We start from the raw sequence: 20,000 nt of genomic DNA, 5'->3' as shown, positions 1-20,000 counted from the left end.
ATCCCTAACCCTAATCCTAAGGCTATCCGGGGCAGAGCCATAAAGTGCTTACATGTGAAAGATTTTATTTAACTCATAAATTAATGAAAGAACCAATAAGATGTTCAAACCAGGTCAAATGAGATTTCGACTTAGGGTTTTATTCTCTACCAGACTAAATTCTTTTGCATTGCTATTAAAAGCACTCATTGATGTTTCTATAGACAGAAAATGTTTACATGACTGTCCATTTTCTACAAGTTCACTTCTATCTTTACTTCTATCTAAACTAGTCCAATCAAACACAATCAAAGGTGCATGCACCCTTACAGGATCCTATACTTCTAGACATACAACTTTACAGCCCAGGGATGAATGGGAATGAACCTGTCACTAATCCATAACTGTACCTGAACTCAAACCCCTGTGGGTCTGGTTCAGTCTGTCTTTCCTGGGCTGAGCTGAAGGCATCTTATTAGCTGACCTCCTCCCAAGGCCATGTGGGCCGCACTTGATCCTCATCTACATCCTTCAGACCCTTTATTATTTGGTGCCTTTACCAATGGTCCAGCACTTTGCCACTTGGTCTTATTTAATCTACTGTGGTGAAAACTCTGAACATAGTCCCAGCTTCACCACCCACAGCTGTCCCTTAAGGTCTGCATCTACTTTCTCGATTCCAAGTTGGGAAGCCAAAAATCTCCTCCTTTAGTACAGTCCTTCCTCAACCCTCCTTATTTTAGCGATCATTCTATGGAATAGGCAGATTACAGCTCACAATGAGGCAGAAAAATGAGTTAGCAAGATAAACATTTTTAACAATATTTGAAACATTTATTCAATTTGAGTCCTGATTATATGTTATGCTTTATGGTAAGAGCTAAGATAGATTTTTTTTAAAGGCCAGCCTTCACAATCTAATGGGAATAATAGCCAGGAAAGCAGATAATTACCAAACTAATGATCTGAGGAGTGTCATTACTATACATGGCCTTCTGATGTCCCCATCTTTTACTTTTTTAATCCTCACTCAAGGATATGTTTTGCTATTGATTTCTGAGAGAGAGAGAGAGAGAGACCAATTGGTTGTCTTCCTTACGTGTCCCAACCAAGGATTGAACCCACAACCTAGGTATGTGTCCTGACCAGAGATTGAATCCACAGCTTTTTGGTGTACCGGACGACACTCCAATCAACCCGGCCAGGGTTGATGTCCCCATCTGTTAAAGGCTTCATGCTTTGCCTGGATTCCCCATAGCTCTTGAAGAGCATATCCTTTAAGTTACCCCAAGTACCTCTTGTTGTGCACAGATGACTTATTGGGACAAGCCATTGCCACATAGGCAGGGTTTTCCAAATCTCAGGTTGGATATTTTTTCCCATAGATGTATTAGTTAATATGCTTTTGGCTCTTCCCTTCTTCAGCCAGTGTAGAAGTGCCAGTGGTCAAAGTGAAGTTCAATCCCTTTGTGACTTCTGACCGGAGCAAGAACCATAAAAAGCATTTCAATGCACCTTCCCACATTCGCAGGAAGAGTATGTCTTCTCCTTTTTCCAAAGAGCTGAGACAGAAGTAGTGTTCGACCCATGCCCATTCGAAAGGGTGATGAAGTTCAGGTTGTGCAAGGACATTACAGAGGGCATTAAACTGGCAGGTTTCCAGGAAGAAATAGGTCATCTCCATTGAACAAGTACAACAGGAGAAAGCTAATGGTGCAACTGTTTATGTGGGCATTCACCCTAGCAAGGTGGTTATCACTAAACTAGAGGGAGACAAAGACCGCAAAAAGTTCCTTGAATATAAAGCCAAATCTCACCAAGTAGGAAAGGAAAAAGGTAAATACAAGGAAGTAACAATTGAGAAGAAGCAGGAATAAAGTAATCTTATATACAACTTTCATTAAAAACTTGAAAAAATAAATATGCTTTTGGAAAAATCTGGGTTTGATTAGTAAAGAGAAAGGGATAAAGAGTCCTGAGTAGATGTCATGGGTTAATTGTGTGCTCCCCACAAAAGGTACATTGAAGTCCTAACCCCCAGCACCTCTAGGATGTGACCTTATTTGAAAACTAGAGGCCTGGTGCACGAAATTCATGCACAGGGGTGGGGAGATGTCCCGCAGCCCAGCCTGCACCCTCTCCAATCTGGGACCCCTCGAGGGCATGTCAGACTGCACGTTTAGGCCCAATTCCAGTGGGATCGGGCCTAAACGAGCAGTCGGACATCCCTCTCATAATCCAGGAATGCTGCCTCCCAAATGCTCGCTTGCCTGCCTGCCTGACTGCCCCTAACCGCTTCTGCCTGACAGCCTGATCACCCCCTAACCACGCCCCTGCAGCCTGATCAACGCCTAACTGCTCCCCTGCTGGCCCAATTGCCCCTAACTGCCCTCCCCTGCCAGCCTGGTCACTCCAACTGCCCTCCCCTGATAACCCAATCACCCCTAACTGCCCTCCCTTGCCAGCCATCTTGTGTCCACATGGGGGCAGCCATCTTGTGTGTTGGAGTGATGGTCAATTTGCATATTACATCTTTATTATATAAGATAGCATTGTTACAGATGTAATGAGTTAAGATGAGTGTAGAGTGGCCCCTAATTCAATGGCTGGTGTCTTATAAGAAGAGATGAACAGCATATGAAGATGGAGACAGGCATGTGATGAATAAAGCAGAGATTTGAGTGGAGCAGCTGTAAGCCAGGAATGCCAAGGATGGGCAGAAAACCATGAGAAGCTAGGGAGAGGCAAGGAAGGACCTCCCCTACAGGTTTCAGAGGGAGCAGGGCCCCTGGACCCTTGATTTTAGACATCTAGCCTCCAAAACTATGAGAGAACAAATTTCTATTGTTTTAAGCCACCTGACTTGCGGTAATTTGTTATGGCAACCCCAGGAACTGCACAGCAGGCAACCAATAATGGCCCATATTCAGTAAATAGTGGGTACAGAATTGAAATAAAAATATCCACCTGAGGGAGCTCTGGAGCCTTCACTTCCTCAGCCCTAATAGCCTCTAAACTAGATGATGGACAAATAATAGCTGTTTTAAGGAGGTGACTCTCTTAACCACCTTTCAAAGTGACTTTGGTTATGTTTAGTTTCCGTTCTACTGAAATGTGGATTCAGACCACGAATACCCTTATTGTACTGAATGCCTTTGACCTGAGGTGGGTCTTGGCTGAAAGTGCATGATTCCAAGAGAGACAGGTGCTGACTGTCCTCGTCAGGGCTGGGCGCTGGGTAGTGGGATGGCAGCTGTAATGAGGGGGACTCACCCACACTACATGCAACTTTTGACAATGGGGTATTCCCAGGGGACAGGAATAATTTTCTTCTTCTTCTTCTTTTTTTTTTTTTTTTTGGTAATTGTTCAAGGAATAGGAAGCAGCAAAATCTGCTATTCTCTGGAAATTGCTCTCTGGGTTGACAACATAGACAATTTCTCAATCTGTTCACTACTTTGTGCCAAGCCTCTGAGGTATTTGATTTTCTTAGCCACCAACTCTTTTATGAAAATCTGGTGGTGCTCAGTGTGGTTCCCAGACCAGCAGTGCCAGCATCACCTGAGAACATATTTAAAATGCAGATCCTTAATCCCCACCCCCCCTCTGCCCCCACAGACCTACTGGGTCAGAAACTCCTCGGTGGGCCCAGCTACTTGCGTTCTAACAAGCCAGCTGAGGTGATTCTGATGCCCACTGATGTTTGAGAAGCAAAGTTTGAATGTATTGCCATCTTGGCCATGCACTGTCTTACAGCACTTATCTGCCTTTCCAGCTGCTGCTCCTCTGTGTCCCATCCTGGCTCATTCCTCCTCATTTCCCTGCTCTCTGTGTGTGTATGTATGCATTCAGCAGACAACCAGAAAAGGTAGCCTATAGTCAGTTTGGTAGATGGATCTAGATGGGTCTGCAGCTCTGATGAGATGTTGGTTAAGCTCCTTCAGTTGTAGGAGCAAAGACCCTTTTAGATTTCTTCAGGTAACAGCAGTTGTTGTAAAAAAAACAATGAGGGCAAGCATCTCTTACTGCAATCGGGAAGAAACAGTATAAACTGTTTCTGTGGCAGAGAAGGTGGTCTGTGTGGGGGGGGGGGTGGAGAAAGGAGAGGAGAGAAGAGAGGATGGGGGAAGAGGACCTCACCTGCAAGACAAGAGGAAGAGGAGGAGGAAGAGGAGGAGGAGGAGGAGAAAGAGGAGGAGGAGGAGGAGGAGGAGGGGGGAGGAGGAGGAGGAGAGCAGAGAAGAGTGAAAGAAAGAATGAGAATGAGAGAAGAGAAGTAACGAGAAGTAAGAAGGAAAGGAAGTCATCTCAACATCTAGGCTCCATGGAGTCTTGGAACATCCTTCACAACAAGCAGTAACCCCAGCCACTCCAGCCGCCCAACCTTGCTGTCCTTCGCTATGGGCTCTAGGAACTCCTCTCACCTGTGACAGAGCTTTGCTGCATCTCTGCTTCTTCTATCACTATTTCTGCTTCTCCTCAATGCCACTGCTTACCCCTGGGTCTGATTGCCTTGAGGGATATGCATATTGGCTTCCCTTGTCGTTTTATTTCAGTAATGGCTGCCAATATCAAGTTCCTCTTTATCTCACATTGAAAAGAGCCCACAGAGGTCCGATTGTGTCTCCATTGGACTGTGTCAGTATGGAGCTCCCCCTATGGGTGGAGCCTTGCCATGGCCAGTCCCTGGTTGGTCAGCTCTGTGGTAAACACCTGCAGAATTAGGACTCTTGGATTCCTGAGCCAAAAACCCAACTCAAGCTACAATGGATGGCTCTGTTTGCTCTAGGGCAGTGGTTCTCAACCTTCCTAATGCCGCGACCCTTTAATACAGTTCCTCATGTTGTGGTGACCCCCAATTTCATTGTTACAAATTGAACATAATTAAAGCATAGTGATTAATCACAAAAACAATATGTAATTATATATGTGTTTTCCAATGGTCTTAGGTGACCCCTGTGAAAGGGTCGTTCGACCCACAAAGGGATCGCGACCCACAGGTTGAGAACCGCTGCTCTAGGGGGTCAAAACAACATCATTAGGATTCTCTCTCCCTTTCTCTTTCTGCTTTTCTCTCATCTCTGCTTTTCTCTGTTACCTGTATCCTCAGGCTATCTCTCTCCCCAAAGCTGCCTATCAGGTTTATAGTGTGCTTAATGTTTTTGACATAAGATGAGACCTTTTTGTCACCAGTCATATTCATCCCCCCAAAATGGACTCTTATTGTCGGATTGGCTCACAGGCCTTGCCTAGATCAATCAAGTGGCAGAGAAGGTGGTCATATGACTGACAGCTCCACCAACTCCCAGAAGGGCATTTCCCCCGGGAAAATTGCTGGGCAGACCAAACACCCACACGTCCACCACACCTGCCATATGTTACCACAATCCTCACAACCCTGAGAGCTGTTGCAGGAGAGGACACTAAGGCTCAGAGAGTTTAAATCACTTGGAAAAGCCCCACAATCTGCAATAGCCAAGCCAGGATTAGCAACCTGATCTGTCTGTGTTAGAGCCGGAGCTCTTTCCACTCCGCCACACGCGCGGCGCCACAACACTGCCATTTGATTATACTGCTGCATCTTCCCACCCGCCATAGTGCAAAGGAAGCTCATCGTTTTTCCTAAAATCATGTCTAAGGTCCGAAGTCTCTACAAGTTATTGCCATTTCTTGGGTTTCCCTGGTGGGAAAGCTTGCATCCTCTTCCATTGACTCAGCATTTTCTTTCATCCTCATGGTCAATCCTTTGTCAGTCTCTTCCCTCTTCTTCCTGTTCCATTTGTACCTACTATCTGCTCACCTGTTGAACACCTGACATCTGGACTACTATACTATCTGTTCCCACCTTAGCCCACCCTGTACACATCCACACATTAAACTCCCTAAAGTACAGGATTCCTTTTTTAAAATATTAAATTTATGGGGTAACATTGGTTAATAACATTACATAAATTTCAGGTGTACAACTTAAAATACAACATCTGTGTATTCCATTGTGTGCTCACCACCCAAATCCAGTCTCCTTTTGTCACCATATATTTGACCCCCTTCCCCTCTTCATCCTCCCCTCCCCTTTTCCCCTCTGATAGCCATTCTGTTGTCTCTATCTATGAGTTTGTTTGTTACATTTTTTTTTTATACAGGATTTCTTTTTCTTTTTTTAAGTCATGATCCTTTCTGCTTAAAATATGTGTATCAATTTGTATTACCACAATAATGCAGCATAGCAAAGCACTTCAAAATTCAGGGGCTTAAAACATGGCTATTTATTATTGGCCAATGTGTGTTGGCCTGCTTGGGTTCAGCTGATCTGGGCTGGCTAGGGCAGTTTTGTTTCTCACTGCAGGTCTGCAGGGCAGCTCTGCTCCACAGGTCTCTCCTCCTCCTCACTGAGGTGGGCTTTGCTTGTCTCATGGTGATGACAGAAACACATGAGGCCTCTTAAGGCCTAGAGCTGGAACTGACACATGGTCATTGGCCAAGCTCCAAATCTAGGGACAAGGAAATGGATTCTATAACACTTAGCCTATGGAAGGGTGAGACTAAAGAGAAAGGGCAACAACTGGAGTCATCAACATAATCTACCACAAATCATCAAGTCTAGTCTTCACTGCCTGGATTTCAAAGTCTTCCATGATCTGGTCTCACTCCATTCATCCAACCCAAGCTCCTACTTTGGGCTATTCATCTGGGATATGGTTCATGAACCTTGGGAACCTTATAGAAACTGGACAAGACTGGGTAATTTTAGACAGTTCACTACAGTCTAACTGCAGACCACACTCAGCCTGTCTCCTGCTTTCCCACCACACACAAAAAAAGAGAAAAAATGTTTATGGCCCCACTTGTTATTGGTAGTTTTTACAAAATAAACAAATGTTAAACAAAATTTCCTCTAGGAAATACACTAACCCAGAGACCTCCTTATGATTTTTTAAAACAGTTTCTTGGGGGAAGGGGGTGGATCTCAAGGAATTATTTTCTCAGTAAACAATGGCAACAGTTTATTTTTGTTGGATAGACTTGAATCCTCTCCCACTTTCTTTATGTGGATTGAGAGGTTGACTACAGAAATAAGAAGAAATCGTTCTTTTATTCTTTCTGTGTGTGTGGCTGGAAAATAAAAGCTCTGCATTTTTTTCTGTATTCAGTGCACTTCAAAGTTATAAAAATTTAGATAAAGTACATCAGGTTGTTCTAGATTTCAGTCTATTTATAACTTCCTCATATTTCACATTTGTTTGACCTCAGGTTAAAGGAATGCTTTTGAAAAATATAATGATTTGATCCTAGCAGTGGATGTAGCAAAAATACTTGGGTCAATAAGTTAAATTAAAAGGCTTCAAAAAAGAAGAAGAAAAAGAAGCAGCAAAAACTAGATTTTGCAAACTTTCAGCTTAGGACTGCATGACAATGGGAGAATTTTCCAGCTGTATTTTTATAAAAAGTTTGTGTGAAAAAGACATTTCAAAGTTTACCAGAGTGAAAATGTCTGAATTAGAAGTAACTAATTTCCTAATACTCTGAACTCATTTTTATAGCTTACATCGGAAACCTCCTTGGATTTGTCTTTACTATTTTTACATATGTATTTTGTTTCTTTTCCTGTCCACCAAAGTTTGAATATATCCATGTGTATTGTAGTTTTATAATACAGTATTATGTAAAATAAATGTTTCAATGATTTACTTGAAAAGAAAAAGTAAGTGGCAAAACTGTATATATATTTTTATTGAAATATATATATATATATACACACACACACACTAGAGGCCTGGTGCACGAAATTTGTGCACTGGGGGGGCTCTCTCAGCCCAGCCTGCCCCCTCTCACAGACTGGGAGCCCTCAGGGGATGTCCTACTGACTGCTTAGGAGAGCGGGCCTAAGTTGCAGTCTGGCCTCCCTCTGCGGGAGGTGACTGGCTGATCAGGGGAAGGCACCAGCCCCATCACCCCGCTGCTGCTGCCACTGCTGCAGCCGCCAAGGTGTTTTCATCAACACGGACTCCAGTCTCTTCACCACAAAAAAATGACAACTTTCTTTAGGCATTTTCAAGATGTGTCTTTCATAGGATATGACATTTCTTTCTTTCTTTTTTTTTTTGATCCTCACCTGAGGATATGTTTTCATTGATTTTTAGAGAGCTTGGAAGAGAGAGGGAAAGACAGAGAGAAACATCAATGTGAGAGGGACACTTCGATTGGTTGCCTCCTGCATGATCCCTGACCTGGGCCTCGGCCAGGGAGGAGCCTGCAATCTAGGTACATGCCCTTGATCAGAATCGAACCCAGACCCTGAAGTCCACAGGCTGAGGCTCTATCCACTGATCCAAACTGGCTAGGGCAGGATATGACATTTCTTAGTCCCTCCAGCAGCGGACCTTAGTTTTTTCCTCCGGGAGTGAAGTGGAAAAACCCTAGATCACCTTCTTGGATTCTTATTACCCAAGTTACCAAGAACACTGCGAATGGCGGCGTACAGGGAGCTTATCCAATGAGCGGTCAGAAAAAGTGTTTCCTCTGCAGCTCATGCGCAGAGGCCCCCCTGCATTGTGTCCGCTAGGGTGGGTGTGTGCTCCAAGCCCTGCGGCGGCCTCAGGGAGCATGCCCCCAGCCCTGCATTGTGTCCACTAGGCTGGGGGCGTGCTCTCTGCCCAGACGCCCTCCCTCCCTCCCTCCTCGGCCGGGGCGTGGGATGCTATGGGCACCGCCATCTTTGTGATGGAGTGACAGTTAATTTGCATATTACCCTTTTATTGGATTAGATGACTGTGTGATATAAATATATATATAGAGAGAGAGAGAGAGAGAGAGAGAGAAATACATACATATGCCAGAAAAATAGATACCTATACACCAGAAAAAAGCATAAGAAGATATCTATAAGGAAGATATAAGAATATTAACAATTACCTTTGAGTGTTAACTCTCCCCCATGCTTCTATTGATTTTTCATATACTTCAATTTGTCTGTAATGAACACATATTGTTACCTATATAATACTAAATGGGATTTTAAAAAAGAGGTAGAGAGATTTAACAGTTTGGCCTTTGTATATGAGGAATTCGAAAACTCCTCTAATTTTCAGGAAACTAACAACAAAACCTTCAGTAGGGGCCTTTTTAAACACTCAAAATTACATGGCTAGTTGCATTGATTCATTAGGCAGAAAATTTGAAAGAAGAGAATTCTAGTTGGGAAGGGATGAGTTTGGACTCCAGAGATTGCCTTCTTCCCCTGGCTGGTCCCAAGGGATCCCTCCAGTAGCACCCGGTGCAGAGGTGCCCAGAGTTCCCTCTGAGTCTGGGCTTGTGTATCAGAATTTCATCTGCAACTTACAGAGGGAAGTGGTCATAAGACCCAGGGTCAGGCAGATCTTGCTAAGGAAGATACTAGCTTACGCTTAGAAATTTTTTCTTGTGCAGTGATACTGAAAAAAAATAATCATATTCATTACAATATTATGGGTAAGATTCAATACTAACAATATGCACAGTTTTGGAATTTGGCAGATAGCATTTTGATTCTTATAAATAAAAAGGAATGATAGGTCTAATGTAAATTAATCTTTGTGTTTCCAAATGTAGTCTACTAAAATTTAGATATCTGAGAACATTTTACCAGATAAATTATGATAGTTTATGAACAAGGCAATCCCACAACTGGTTTAAGAATTTACTGTGTATTAGCTACTATACCTGTGGCTGGGAATACAAAGATGAATGAAAAAATGGAGTTTGCATTCAGGGAGTTAGGCTTATCACAGCAACGAGTTTAAGATTTGCTCTGCCCTTTTATTTCAATAATTCTTAGAGCAACAAATAAAAAGGAGGAAAAGTAACTAGAGAATCTCAGCCACATAAACCATTATGAGGTTCTTTTGTAGATGGACCATTTTGGCATCCTGGATCAAGGCTGTTACGCCATTATGGGCAGGGGTGCAAAGGTTTAACAAACAAGGATTAAGTAACAGCTCAGAGCAATCAGATCACATAGTCCCAAAGGCCTAGTTTATCAGGATGGATCCACGTTTGGCTCCTGTTGCTAAAAGAAAAAATAAAAAGCGATGCACATGTTACGTACAAGCAAACCTGAGGGCATGCCATCTATTATCAGTAATAAACAGATTTGATTCTTTTGTAAATGAGATTGTCAGGGCCCAGGGGATTTGTCAGTGCCTGGATAATCCTCAAATCATGTCTGTCCTACGGTGGTAATAGGAAATTGTCAGCAATAAGGCTGGTTAACAATTTTCTTGTCTGGTGCATTAGAGATTATTCCACAAAACCCAGAGGGTCTTAACCAACCAGCCTCATTATATGGTTCAACATCACATATCTTATCAAGTCTCATGTCCATAGAGGCTGTGCAGACTGTCAACTGTGCCAGTCACTGGGACTTTAGGGGATTTTAATCCAATATGGGATATGGCACAGGTACAGAACTAAGCAGCCACAAAGATGCCAAAATGCATATGGTATCCCACTCCCCACACATAAAGATGGTGCAGGGGTGTTCTGGGTCAGACTGAGTTCAGGACCCACAGCTTTATGAAGGTGAAATGTGGTTTCTCTTTTCTTCGCCTTACTGTTCATGATTTTTCTTTCTTTCTTTTTTTTTTTTTTGTTCTTTCTGTTTATTTTCTTGTTCCTATAATTTAAATTTAGTTTTGAATAAGTAATACATATACGTAGTTCAAAACATTTACAATTGCAAAAGGGATACAGTAAACATTTTTCCCATCCCTTTCTCCACTTGCTGGGTTCCTACCTCCCCAACAGGTAACCCCTGTCATCAGCAGTATTATTTTATCCTTTCAGAGTTTTTAAATAATTGAGTACTGGGATATATAAAACACATATTTTTATTTTACTCTTTTTTACACAAAAAATACAGAATATAATACAACTTTTTGTGCCTTGCTTTTTCCCTGCCCAAGTGTCTTCTATTATACATAACAGATAGCTTCTACAGGGTGTCCCCCAAAAATGTATACACACTTTGACAGCTGACAGCTCAATTTTGAAAATGAAATATATTTTAATAAACTACCTTTATAATTATTCAAAGTGTATGTATATATTCTGGGGAGGCACCTATATATTTGTCCATGGAAATTGTCTTTATTCTTCTGACAGTGGTATACTTTTCTGTTGTTTCGTGTTTTATACTTTAAAAATTGCTCCTCGTCGATGGACATTTAGATTTTTTTCCAATATTTTGCAATAACAAACACTGATGCAGTGCATAACCTTGCCCATTAGTTCTTTCACGTGTCATTACTATTGGCTTTTCATAGGCTACCTGGTAGTGGCCAGGACAGGGCCTCTCGCCTGCCTCTGTAAGGTAATAACCAAAATTCCTAATAGGTTATTCCAGTAGGCAAACATCCTCTTTCATTTTGCCAATACGTGAGTAGCCAAGGGATCATCTCTGAGGCCCAGCTATACCTCCTGTGCCTCCTCCACACTCACCCTTGTCCTTATCTGTCACCTTACTTTCCTACTATCACAGCTAACATCCTGGGGCTGCTTGCCTTTTTTTTTTTTAATATCATCATTTAAAACTGCAGTTGGATTGCTATCATGTATTCCTTCTGGGATACCTCAAATATTTATTAGCATCTGCTCTGTCTCCAGCATCATTTTAGGCATTGATAATATAGTAGCAAACAAAGTAAGTTTAGTTCCCACCCTCATGGGGCTTACATTCTAATGGAAAGTAACGTATCGTAAATGAATAAAATGACCGTAATGGCAAGCAATAAACAAATCAATGCTTAATATAATGTCAGGTTTGGTCAGTGCTCTGTGCCTCTATTTAATCGGTTCAGAGGTGAAGAGTCCTTTTCAAATGAAATAAAGAGAAAGGGATCCCATTCTCTCTCGCAAAATTACGGAAGCTGCTCTCTTTAGAACGTTCATATTGCAGGAGGCTCTGACCAGAGCAAAAGCTTGTCCGTTCTCTCTGACACTGACAGAGACGTCTATGGTCATTTGAACCAGGCAGTGTCACTTTGGACTGACCAATGGCTTTAAAAGAACTCTTAAGAAGTGGTTTGTATGTGGAGGTGCTCTTGGGAAAGTTTCTTATCGCCACTACAATAAATTACTGCAACCTTCGTGGCTTAAAACGACACAGCTTTATTATCTTACAGTCCTGGAGGCCAGAAATTTGACATCGCTTTCATGAGGATAAAATCAAGGTGTCTGCAGGGCTGCGTTCATTCTGGAGGTCGGAGGGGAAAAGCTGTTTCTTCTCCTTTTCCAGCTTCTAGAGCAGGGGTCCTCAAACTTTTTAAACAGGGGGCCAGTTCACTGTCCCTCAGACCGTTGGAGGGCCGGACTATAGTTAAAAACAACAACTATGAACAAATTCCTATGCACACTGCACATATCTTATTTTGAAGTAAAAAAACAAAACGGGAACAAATACAATATTTGTATTTGCATGTGGCCCGCGGGCCGTAGTTTGAGGACCCCTGTTCTAGAGGCTGCCCGTATTCCTTGGCTCTTGGCCCCTCCTCACTCTAGCCTCCATTCCATCACTCTCGCCTCCATTCGAATTCTTCTGACTCTCACCCTCCTGTTTCCCTCACCTAAGAACCCCGTGTCTGCATTGGGCCCACCCCAATAATCCAGGATAATCTCCAATCTCAAGATTGAATCAGACCTGCAAGTACCATATTCACAAATTAACATGCGGACATCTTGGGGGACTGTTACATAAGTGGTTAAGAGGCAGCAGCCAGGGAGCAAGGTAATTATTAACACACAAGTGGATTAAAATAACAGGGGAAATTACGTAAAGAATAATCTTGGCAGAGAACCCTTCAAGATTCAACACTTTTGAATTTAACAAATATGTTTTGAGCATCTTTGCTGTGCTAGGTGCTCTTACAGGTGTTTGGGATACATCAGTGAGCAAAACAGGCAAAAATCTCTACTCTCATGGGGCTTATATTCAACAAAAACATCACAAATAACAGCGTTATCTGGTAATTTAGAAGGGGGTACCTGATATGGAAAAAAGGAAGAGTGGGCCTGGCTGCGGTGGCTCAGTGGTTGAGCGTCTACCTATGAAATAGGAGGTCACTGATCGATTCCCAGTCAGGGCACATTCCCCGGGTTGCAGGCTTGGTCCCCAGTCGGGGGCATGCAGGAGGCAACCAATTAATGATTCTCTCTCATCATTGATCTTTCTATCTCTCCCTCTCCCTTCCTCTCTCTGAAATGAACAAAAGTATATTTTTTTTTAAAAGAGAAGCATGTGCATTCTGTATTCTGATCATTAAAAACAACATCCACTTTTATAAAAAAAAAAATAGGAAGAGTGGATCAGGGGAAGGGTCGGAAGAGCAGTGAGGGGGTGTGAGGGAACCCTCCACCTGCTGACACTAGGGGGAGCTGCAGCGCAGTTTTTGCGGTAAAGGTTAAAGAAAAAGTCTATCTAATAAAAGAGTAATATGCAAATTAACCATCACTCCATCACAAAGATGTCAACACCCATAGCCACAAGATGGCGGCACCCAGTCCCCTCAGCCCCACCGGAGTCCCCCAGTCCTGGGGGCATGGCCACTGAGAACAGGCAGCGTGAGCGGCCTGGCGGAATGCTTGCTTCATCGCCGTGGCGATGAGGCAAGCGTCCTGCCCCGGCTGCGGAGGGCCTCTGGGCAGCGTGCATGGCAGGAACACCTGGGGCAGAATGCTTGCGTTGTTGCTGCGGTGATGAGGCAAGCATCCCGCCCAGCTGCGGAAGCCTCTCTGGGCCACGGAGAGCCTCTGGGCAGTGGGTGCAAAGCAGCCAGGCCCTGCAGAGAGCAGAGAACCATGGGGAGTGGGCCTAAGCTGTCAGGGCTCCCAGATTGGAGAGGGCTCCCCTGAGGGATCCCAGATTGGAGAGGGTGCAGGTCGGGCTGAGGGACCCACCCCCGTGCATGAATTTCATGCACCAGGCCTCTAGTCCTATATAATAAAAGCCTAATATGCAAATTGTTTGACTTGGAGTTCGACCACTCGCTATGACGTGTGCAGACTACCAGGGGGTGGCACGGAACATGGGGGCATTGGCAATGCAGCGCTGGCAGCGGGCAGCAGGGAGGCACTGCCAGCCCCAATAGGCCTCAATGAGAGTGGGACTGCAGAGGGATGGTGGAGCAGGTGAGTGGGCGGCGCCAGGCCATGGCAGAGTGCCAGGTGGGGCTGCAGGGCTGTGAGGCTGGGGGTGTGAGCTGGGGCTGCAAGCCTGGGGGTGCGAGCTGGGACCCGATCCCCGCAGGCCAGCCTGAAGGACCCCATCTGTGCACAAATTCATGCACCGGGCCTCTAGTCTTAGTTATAAAATCAGTATTTGGAAGCCTGAAGGAATTTTCACGTCAGCTGGTCTAACTTCTTCAGAGAAATGCTAAGGCTAAGGTCCATAACGTGGCTGCTAGTTATTCTGCATTTGGCCTAAATTTGAGAGACAGTCTCCTCCTCTCTCCCCAAGAAGGCCAGACATAGTCCTCACGTTATCAAAGCCAGCTCCTGCCAGGAGGTGAGGCTGGGAGGGTTTTGTATGGGAGCAGCAGGAGGGATGGATGATTTCAGAGTATAGTTCTATCTGTGCCACTGTTGAAAAATCATTCCATAGAACTTCTAATATGCCTCTTTCTAAGTGGAACATTCTGAAGTCTTAAATCAGTGACTCTGGCCCGTCAGCCTTTGAGACTCAACTTTTGGTGAAAATAACCTACATCAGCCAGACACCAAAAGGAAGAAAAAAATAGATTATGATAAAGAGCCTTTGGTGTTCATAACAAAAGAATAATGCAGCTTTATTTTCCTAATCGTTACTGCTTTAAATGGTTATTTAAGCTTTAAATTATCTAAGTTATTTAAGCTTTAAAAGGTTATAGTAAACCGTGCGTGATTAGATATTTTTATTCAATATTTCCTTGGGTGTGGCTATTTCCCAAAAGTGTAGCTGAGCCAATACAGAAATGCAATACTGTATTTCCAAGATTAACAGTGAGAGTGATAACAATATAACACGTTTCTATTCAGACCTGGATTTTTTAGGGTAACCATGGTTGAGACCTTGAGCACTCCGGTGGTTTTCAGTCTGGGCCCAGGTCGTCCCTTCAGCTGCTGTGTTCTGTCTGCTTGCCCCTAACCCATTCAGACTCACTCTCCACCTCCTGGTGTCTATCCCCTTCTCTGCCCCGGGTTCCTCTGCTCCTCTCCCACAGGCGGAATGGGAGGCAGCATCCTTTCTGCTTCCATATCCCCTTGCCCCATGTCACCAGTAGATCTCAGAACCCACCCATTTTTCCTATTAACCTATCTGCCTCTTTCACTAGACTGATGGCTTCTGTTTAAAATCCTTTTTCTTATGTGATAAAACATATATGACATCAAATTTACTATTTTAACCATGTGAAGTGTATAGTTCAATTGCATGAAGTATATTCACATTGTTGTGCAACCATCACAGCATCCATCTCCAGAACTTCTGGAACTGAAACTCTGCACCCATTAAACAATAACTCCCTACTTCAGGCCCTGGCTACCCCCCTCAGGCCCTGCCTACCCCCATTCTCCTCCTCAGGCCCTGGCTACCCCCATTCTCCTCCTGTCTCTATGAATTTGACTACTCCAGGAAACTCAAATAAGTGGAATCATATAATATTTGTGTGTGTGTCTGGCTTATTTAACTTAGCATAATGTCTTCAAGGTTGTTCATCCATGTTGTAGCATGTGTCAGACTTTCATTTAGATCGCTTCTTGAGGTCAGGAATCATGTCAATACGTGTGTAAGTCTGTTTGAATTCTTTTAAAAAAACGAGTAGATATGAATGTAAAGTAACAAGATCTGCAAAACAATCTCAAAAGAAAGCTAACGCTGACTGCCCCTTGCCAGTAGGGTGAGCCCACAGATCAAGAGGCATACATGTGCAACGGGCTGCAGTGCCTGGTTCCCCATGACCAGCTGCTTCCCCTCCACCTTTCTGACTGTATGCAAATGTCTCCTGTGAACAACTCCAATCTGGGCCCACACAGGCAAGGAAATTCTGGAAGAAGGGTTCTCCAATGTGGAAGCCACCACAGTGCTATTAGAGCAGTGGTTCTCAACCTTGGCTGCACATTAGAATCACCTGGGAATCTTTTTTAAATCCTGATTTCTGGGCCTCATCCTCCGGAAATTCTGTTTCTTTGTTACTAATGTTGTGGCCCCACCCCATAACAAAGAAACAGAATTTCCGGAGGATGAGGCCCAGAAATCAGGATTTTAAAAAGATTCCCAGGTGATTCTAATGTGCAGCCAAGGTTGAGAACCACTGTATTAGAGTGTATTCCAGACAGGGGAGAGCTTCTATGTTGATCAGACCTAGACAAGAATGAAACTGTGTTTGCAACTTTACATATCTGGTGACTAGAAGAATTTTCCACAGGCGGTCTCAGGCTCCGTGCATTTCAAACTTTGCTTCTCTTCTACTACCCACATACTTCTGGCGCTAGGGGCTCTAAGGGCACATTGTTACTGGACTATGACCTCTGACCTTCAATACCTTTCCACAGGTGAGTCAGCACAGTGGGTAGCAGTATTCCTGGAAGCTATTTCTCAACCAGGACTGCTAATAATAACTGCAAATCACATAAGCATATTCTACCACAACGAAACCAACTCTATCCCAGTTTAATGTCTTCTTACTGGACTCCCAAAATACTGCAGCCACCCCAGTGCCATCCAACACAAAAGAAATCTGAGAGGGTAATCGGAGTAGGCAGAGGAAGTATCTTAACCATTGGTAGTTAAAATATCTTACTTTGTACAGTTTACAAAAACAAATGACCCTGTGAACACATTGGTGAGCACTTGGAAGGGGCCCGTGCAAGTCAGGGGCCCGAGGCTCAACCGCCATTGGCTCTGGGAAAATTTGCCTCTGGCTCTTTCTATACAGAGCATTAGTTGAATTGATTTTTGTTTTCAACTTTTTTATTAAGAATATTTTCCAACATTCACAAAGTTGAGGAACTGCCCCTCACAATAAATCCCACTCCACCTCATGCACTCCTCACCCAGCTTCAACAATGATCAGTGTTGGTTGATTTTTCTGGTGCCCACCATCATCACCCCAAACCCATTATGCAATAGAGGTGTGATATTTCTGGCTCCTATTCTTCTCTCTCAGCTCTCTGCCAGGTCCTTACCCCACCAGATTGCTGAACTCAACAGAGTAATGGGACTCATCGAATTATTCACCCTGATACATTTCATATGTTTTCTTTTAATGCCCTTGGGGCAAACATACTTTATTTTCCTTTCAGTTTTGGGGACTGTGAGTAAAGACAGATTTGACTAGCCTCAAAGGAGAAACTCTGAATCCTTTTCTCTCTTAGATCTGGAAATACATCCTCCAGAATTCCACACTCACGTAGATAAAGTGTTATGAAGCATTATTTAAAATATACCAACATTAGAAAACAGTTCTTAAAACCTACCAGTTGGTAATTTCATGAAGGAACTCAATAAAACCACAACATCGCTGGTGAGAATGGGCATAGCTATACTTTTTTCAAGCAGAATCTGAAAGAAATTGAATCAGAAAATTAGCCTTAAGGTTCAGGACATTCTTTTTATTTTTTATTGATTTTAGAGAGAGAGGAAGGGAGGGGGGAGAGAGAAACATTGATTTGTTGTTCCACTTATTTGTGCATTGACTGGTTGATTCTTGTATGTGTTCTGACAGGGGATCAAACCCAAAACCTTGGCATATCAGGACGATGCTCTAACCAACTGAGCTATCCAGCCAGGGCTGGGCCAGGGCATTATTAATAAGGATAACTAATATGGCAGTTGTCAGAATTATAATGAGGCTAGTGGAACATTTTCATTTTATATTTATCAAATACCTATCGCTGAGCCAGGAGCATATAGCAATAACAAGATATGCCAGGCCCCTGTTCTCAAAGAGCTAACCGTCTATTCCTATGGATGGAGCAGTAGCAGCCTTTTTAAGTGGGACTGCCCACACAGCCCTAGCCCTGCCTCCTAAATGATAATAACGCACCCAAAAAGCCCACCTGATTACAGTTCCCTCCCATGTTGAAAACTACCATTTCTCCCACTGTGGGGAAAGTAACAATAAGAAAGTAAATTCACGCCCGGCCGGCATGGCTCAGTGGTTGAGCGTCGACCCAGGAACCAAAAGGTCGTGGGTTCAATTCCCGATCAGGGCACATGCCCAGGCTGTGGGCTCAATCCCCAGTGTGCAGGAGGCAGCCGATTAATGATGTTTCTCTTTCAATCGATGTTTCTATCTCTCTATCCCTCTCCCTTCCTCTCGCTCTAAAAATCAATTTAAAAAAAAAGAAAAACAAAGTAATAAAAATCAATAAAAACATATTTTAAAAAAAGAAAGTGAATTCACAAATACTCAAATAAACATTGTGATGAGGTCTGTGATGGAAATGATCAGGTTACTGTGAAATGAAATCAATTTATTTCTCTAGTTTGGGTCATCTGCACAGGTCCCTTTGCACAGGTGGCAGGTCGGGCAAGTGTCCTGGAAGATGATAATTTGTAGCCATGAGCGTTCTGGAGATAGGGATCCACATGTTCCAAGGCCCTGAAGTGGGAGGGGGTTTAGTGAACTTAATGAAGACGGGGAGAGCGAGACAAGACTGGAAAGTCAGATCAGGGTTGCAGTGAAGAATTTAGGTTTTACTCTAAATGCTTCCCATTGGAAGCCACTAAAAGTTTTAAGAAGGGAATTGCTGTGATGACAATAATGAGAGGTAATTAACACTATTGATCACTTGTTCTGGGCCAAGCAAGGTTTTAAGCTTATTAATTAACTCAATATACGTATACTTATAACAGCCCTAAGAGATGAGTACTATTTATAGTCCCATCTTTTAGACGAGGAAACTAAAGCACTGAGAGCTTAAGTAACTTCCCCAGTCACACAACTGGTAAACTCTGTTTTAGTACCTTCCAGTTTCCCAACTATGAAGCTGGAGGAGTTGTATTTGCTGAAAAACCGGCCAGAGTTTTTCAGGGGAAGGTTATGATTCTGGCTCAGACAGCTGCCTATTATAGGCATACTAGAGGCCTGGTGCACGAAATTCATGCTGAGGGGGGGGAGTTCCTCAGCCTGGCCTGCACCCTCTCCAATCCGGGACCCCTTGGGGGATGTTTGACTGCCGGCAGTTGGACATCCCTCTCATAATCTGGGACCGTCGGCTCCTAACTGCTCACCTGCCTGCAGGGCCTGATTGCCCCTAACTGCCCTCTCCTGCCAGCCTGGTCGCCCCTAACAGCTGCTGCCTCTGCCCCTGCCACCGTGGCTTTGTGCAGAAGGACATCTGGATGGATGTCCGGAAGATGTTTGGTCTAATTAGCATATCACCCTTTTATTAGTATAGATACTTCCCATAATGGATTGTTAGCCAAGGCATGTACATGGTGACGCTCACAAACTTTTTAAGGCAGTATTTTTTTTTAAATATATTTTATTGATTTTTTACAGAGAGGAAGGGAGAGAGATAGAGAGTTAGAAACATCGATGAGAGAGAAGCATCGATCAGCTGCCTCCTGCACACTCCTCACTGGGGATGTGCCCGAAACCAAGGTACATGCCCTTGACCGGAATCGAACCTGGGAACCTTCAGTCCGCAGGCCGATGCTCTATCCACTGAGCCAAACCGGTTAGGGCTAAGGCAGTATTTTTAACAACAAAAACAACACCTTCCTAGAAAACGTGTCCTGTTCTGGCTAGAAAATGCAAGGTGTGTCAATAGTCGCCTTGAAAACCCCACAAGCACGGGGAGAGTTGGATTCAGTCAGCAGAAAACCTGCTCAGAAGGAGCCACCCGCAGCTCTGCGGGGAAGGTCTGATCAGGGCGGGTGCGGAGAGCAGGTGCGCAGCAGGGAGGGCGCGGCTGGCAGGGTTGGGCGGGGCCTCCGTGCGGAAAAGCCCGAGAGGCGGGAGGTCGGGAGCAGCCTGAGCCCCGCAGGGAAGTGGTGATGGGGGGAG

General features: G+C 43.9%; 1 protein-coding gene across 1 annotated transcript in view; it reads left to right on the top strand.

The window, feature by feature from the left end:
* Positions 1-19,773: 19,773 nt before the first annotated feature.
* CLYBL (citrate lyase beta like) overlaps positions 19,774-20,000 on the top strand; it is a gene marked incomplete at its 5' end in the record, with an annotated part of 216,885 nt that continues 216,658 nt past the window's right edge. Inside the window, one exon of the mRNA XM_014536117.1 lies at positions 19,774-19,883. Coding sequence (XP_014391603.1) covers positions 19,774-19,883 — 110 coding nt within the window. The remainder of the gene's footprint in view (positions 19,884-20,000) is intronic.

The sequence above is a fragment of the Myotis brandtii genome, unplaced genomic scaffold, assembly GCF_000412655.1.
Source record: "Myotis brandtii unplaced genomic scaffold, ASM41265v1 scaffold1028, whole genome shotgun sequence".
Lineage (NCBI taxonomy): Eukaryota > Metazoa > Chordata > Mammalia > Chiroptera > Vespertilionidae > Myotis > Myotis brandtii.
Note: the sequence above shows the minus strand (reverse complement) of the source record. Positions and strands in the feature narration are given on the sequence as shown.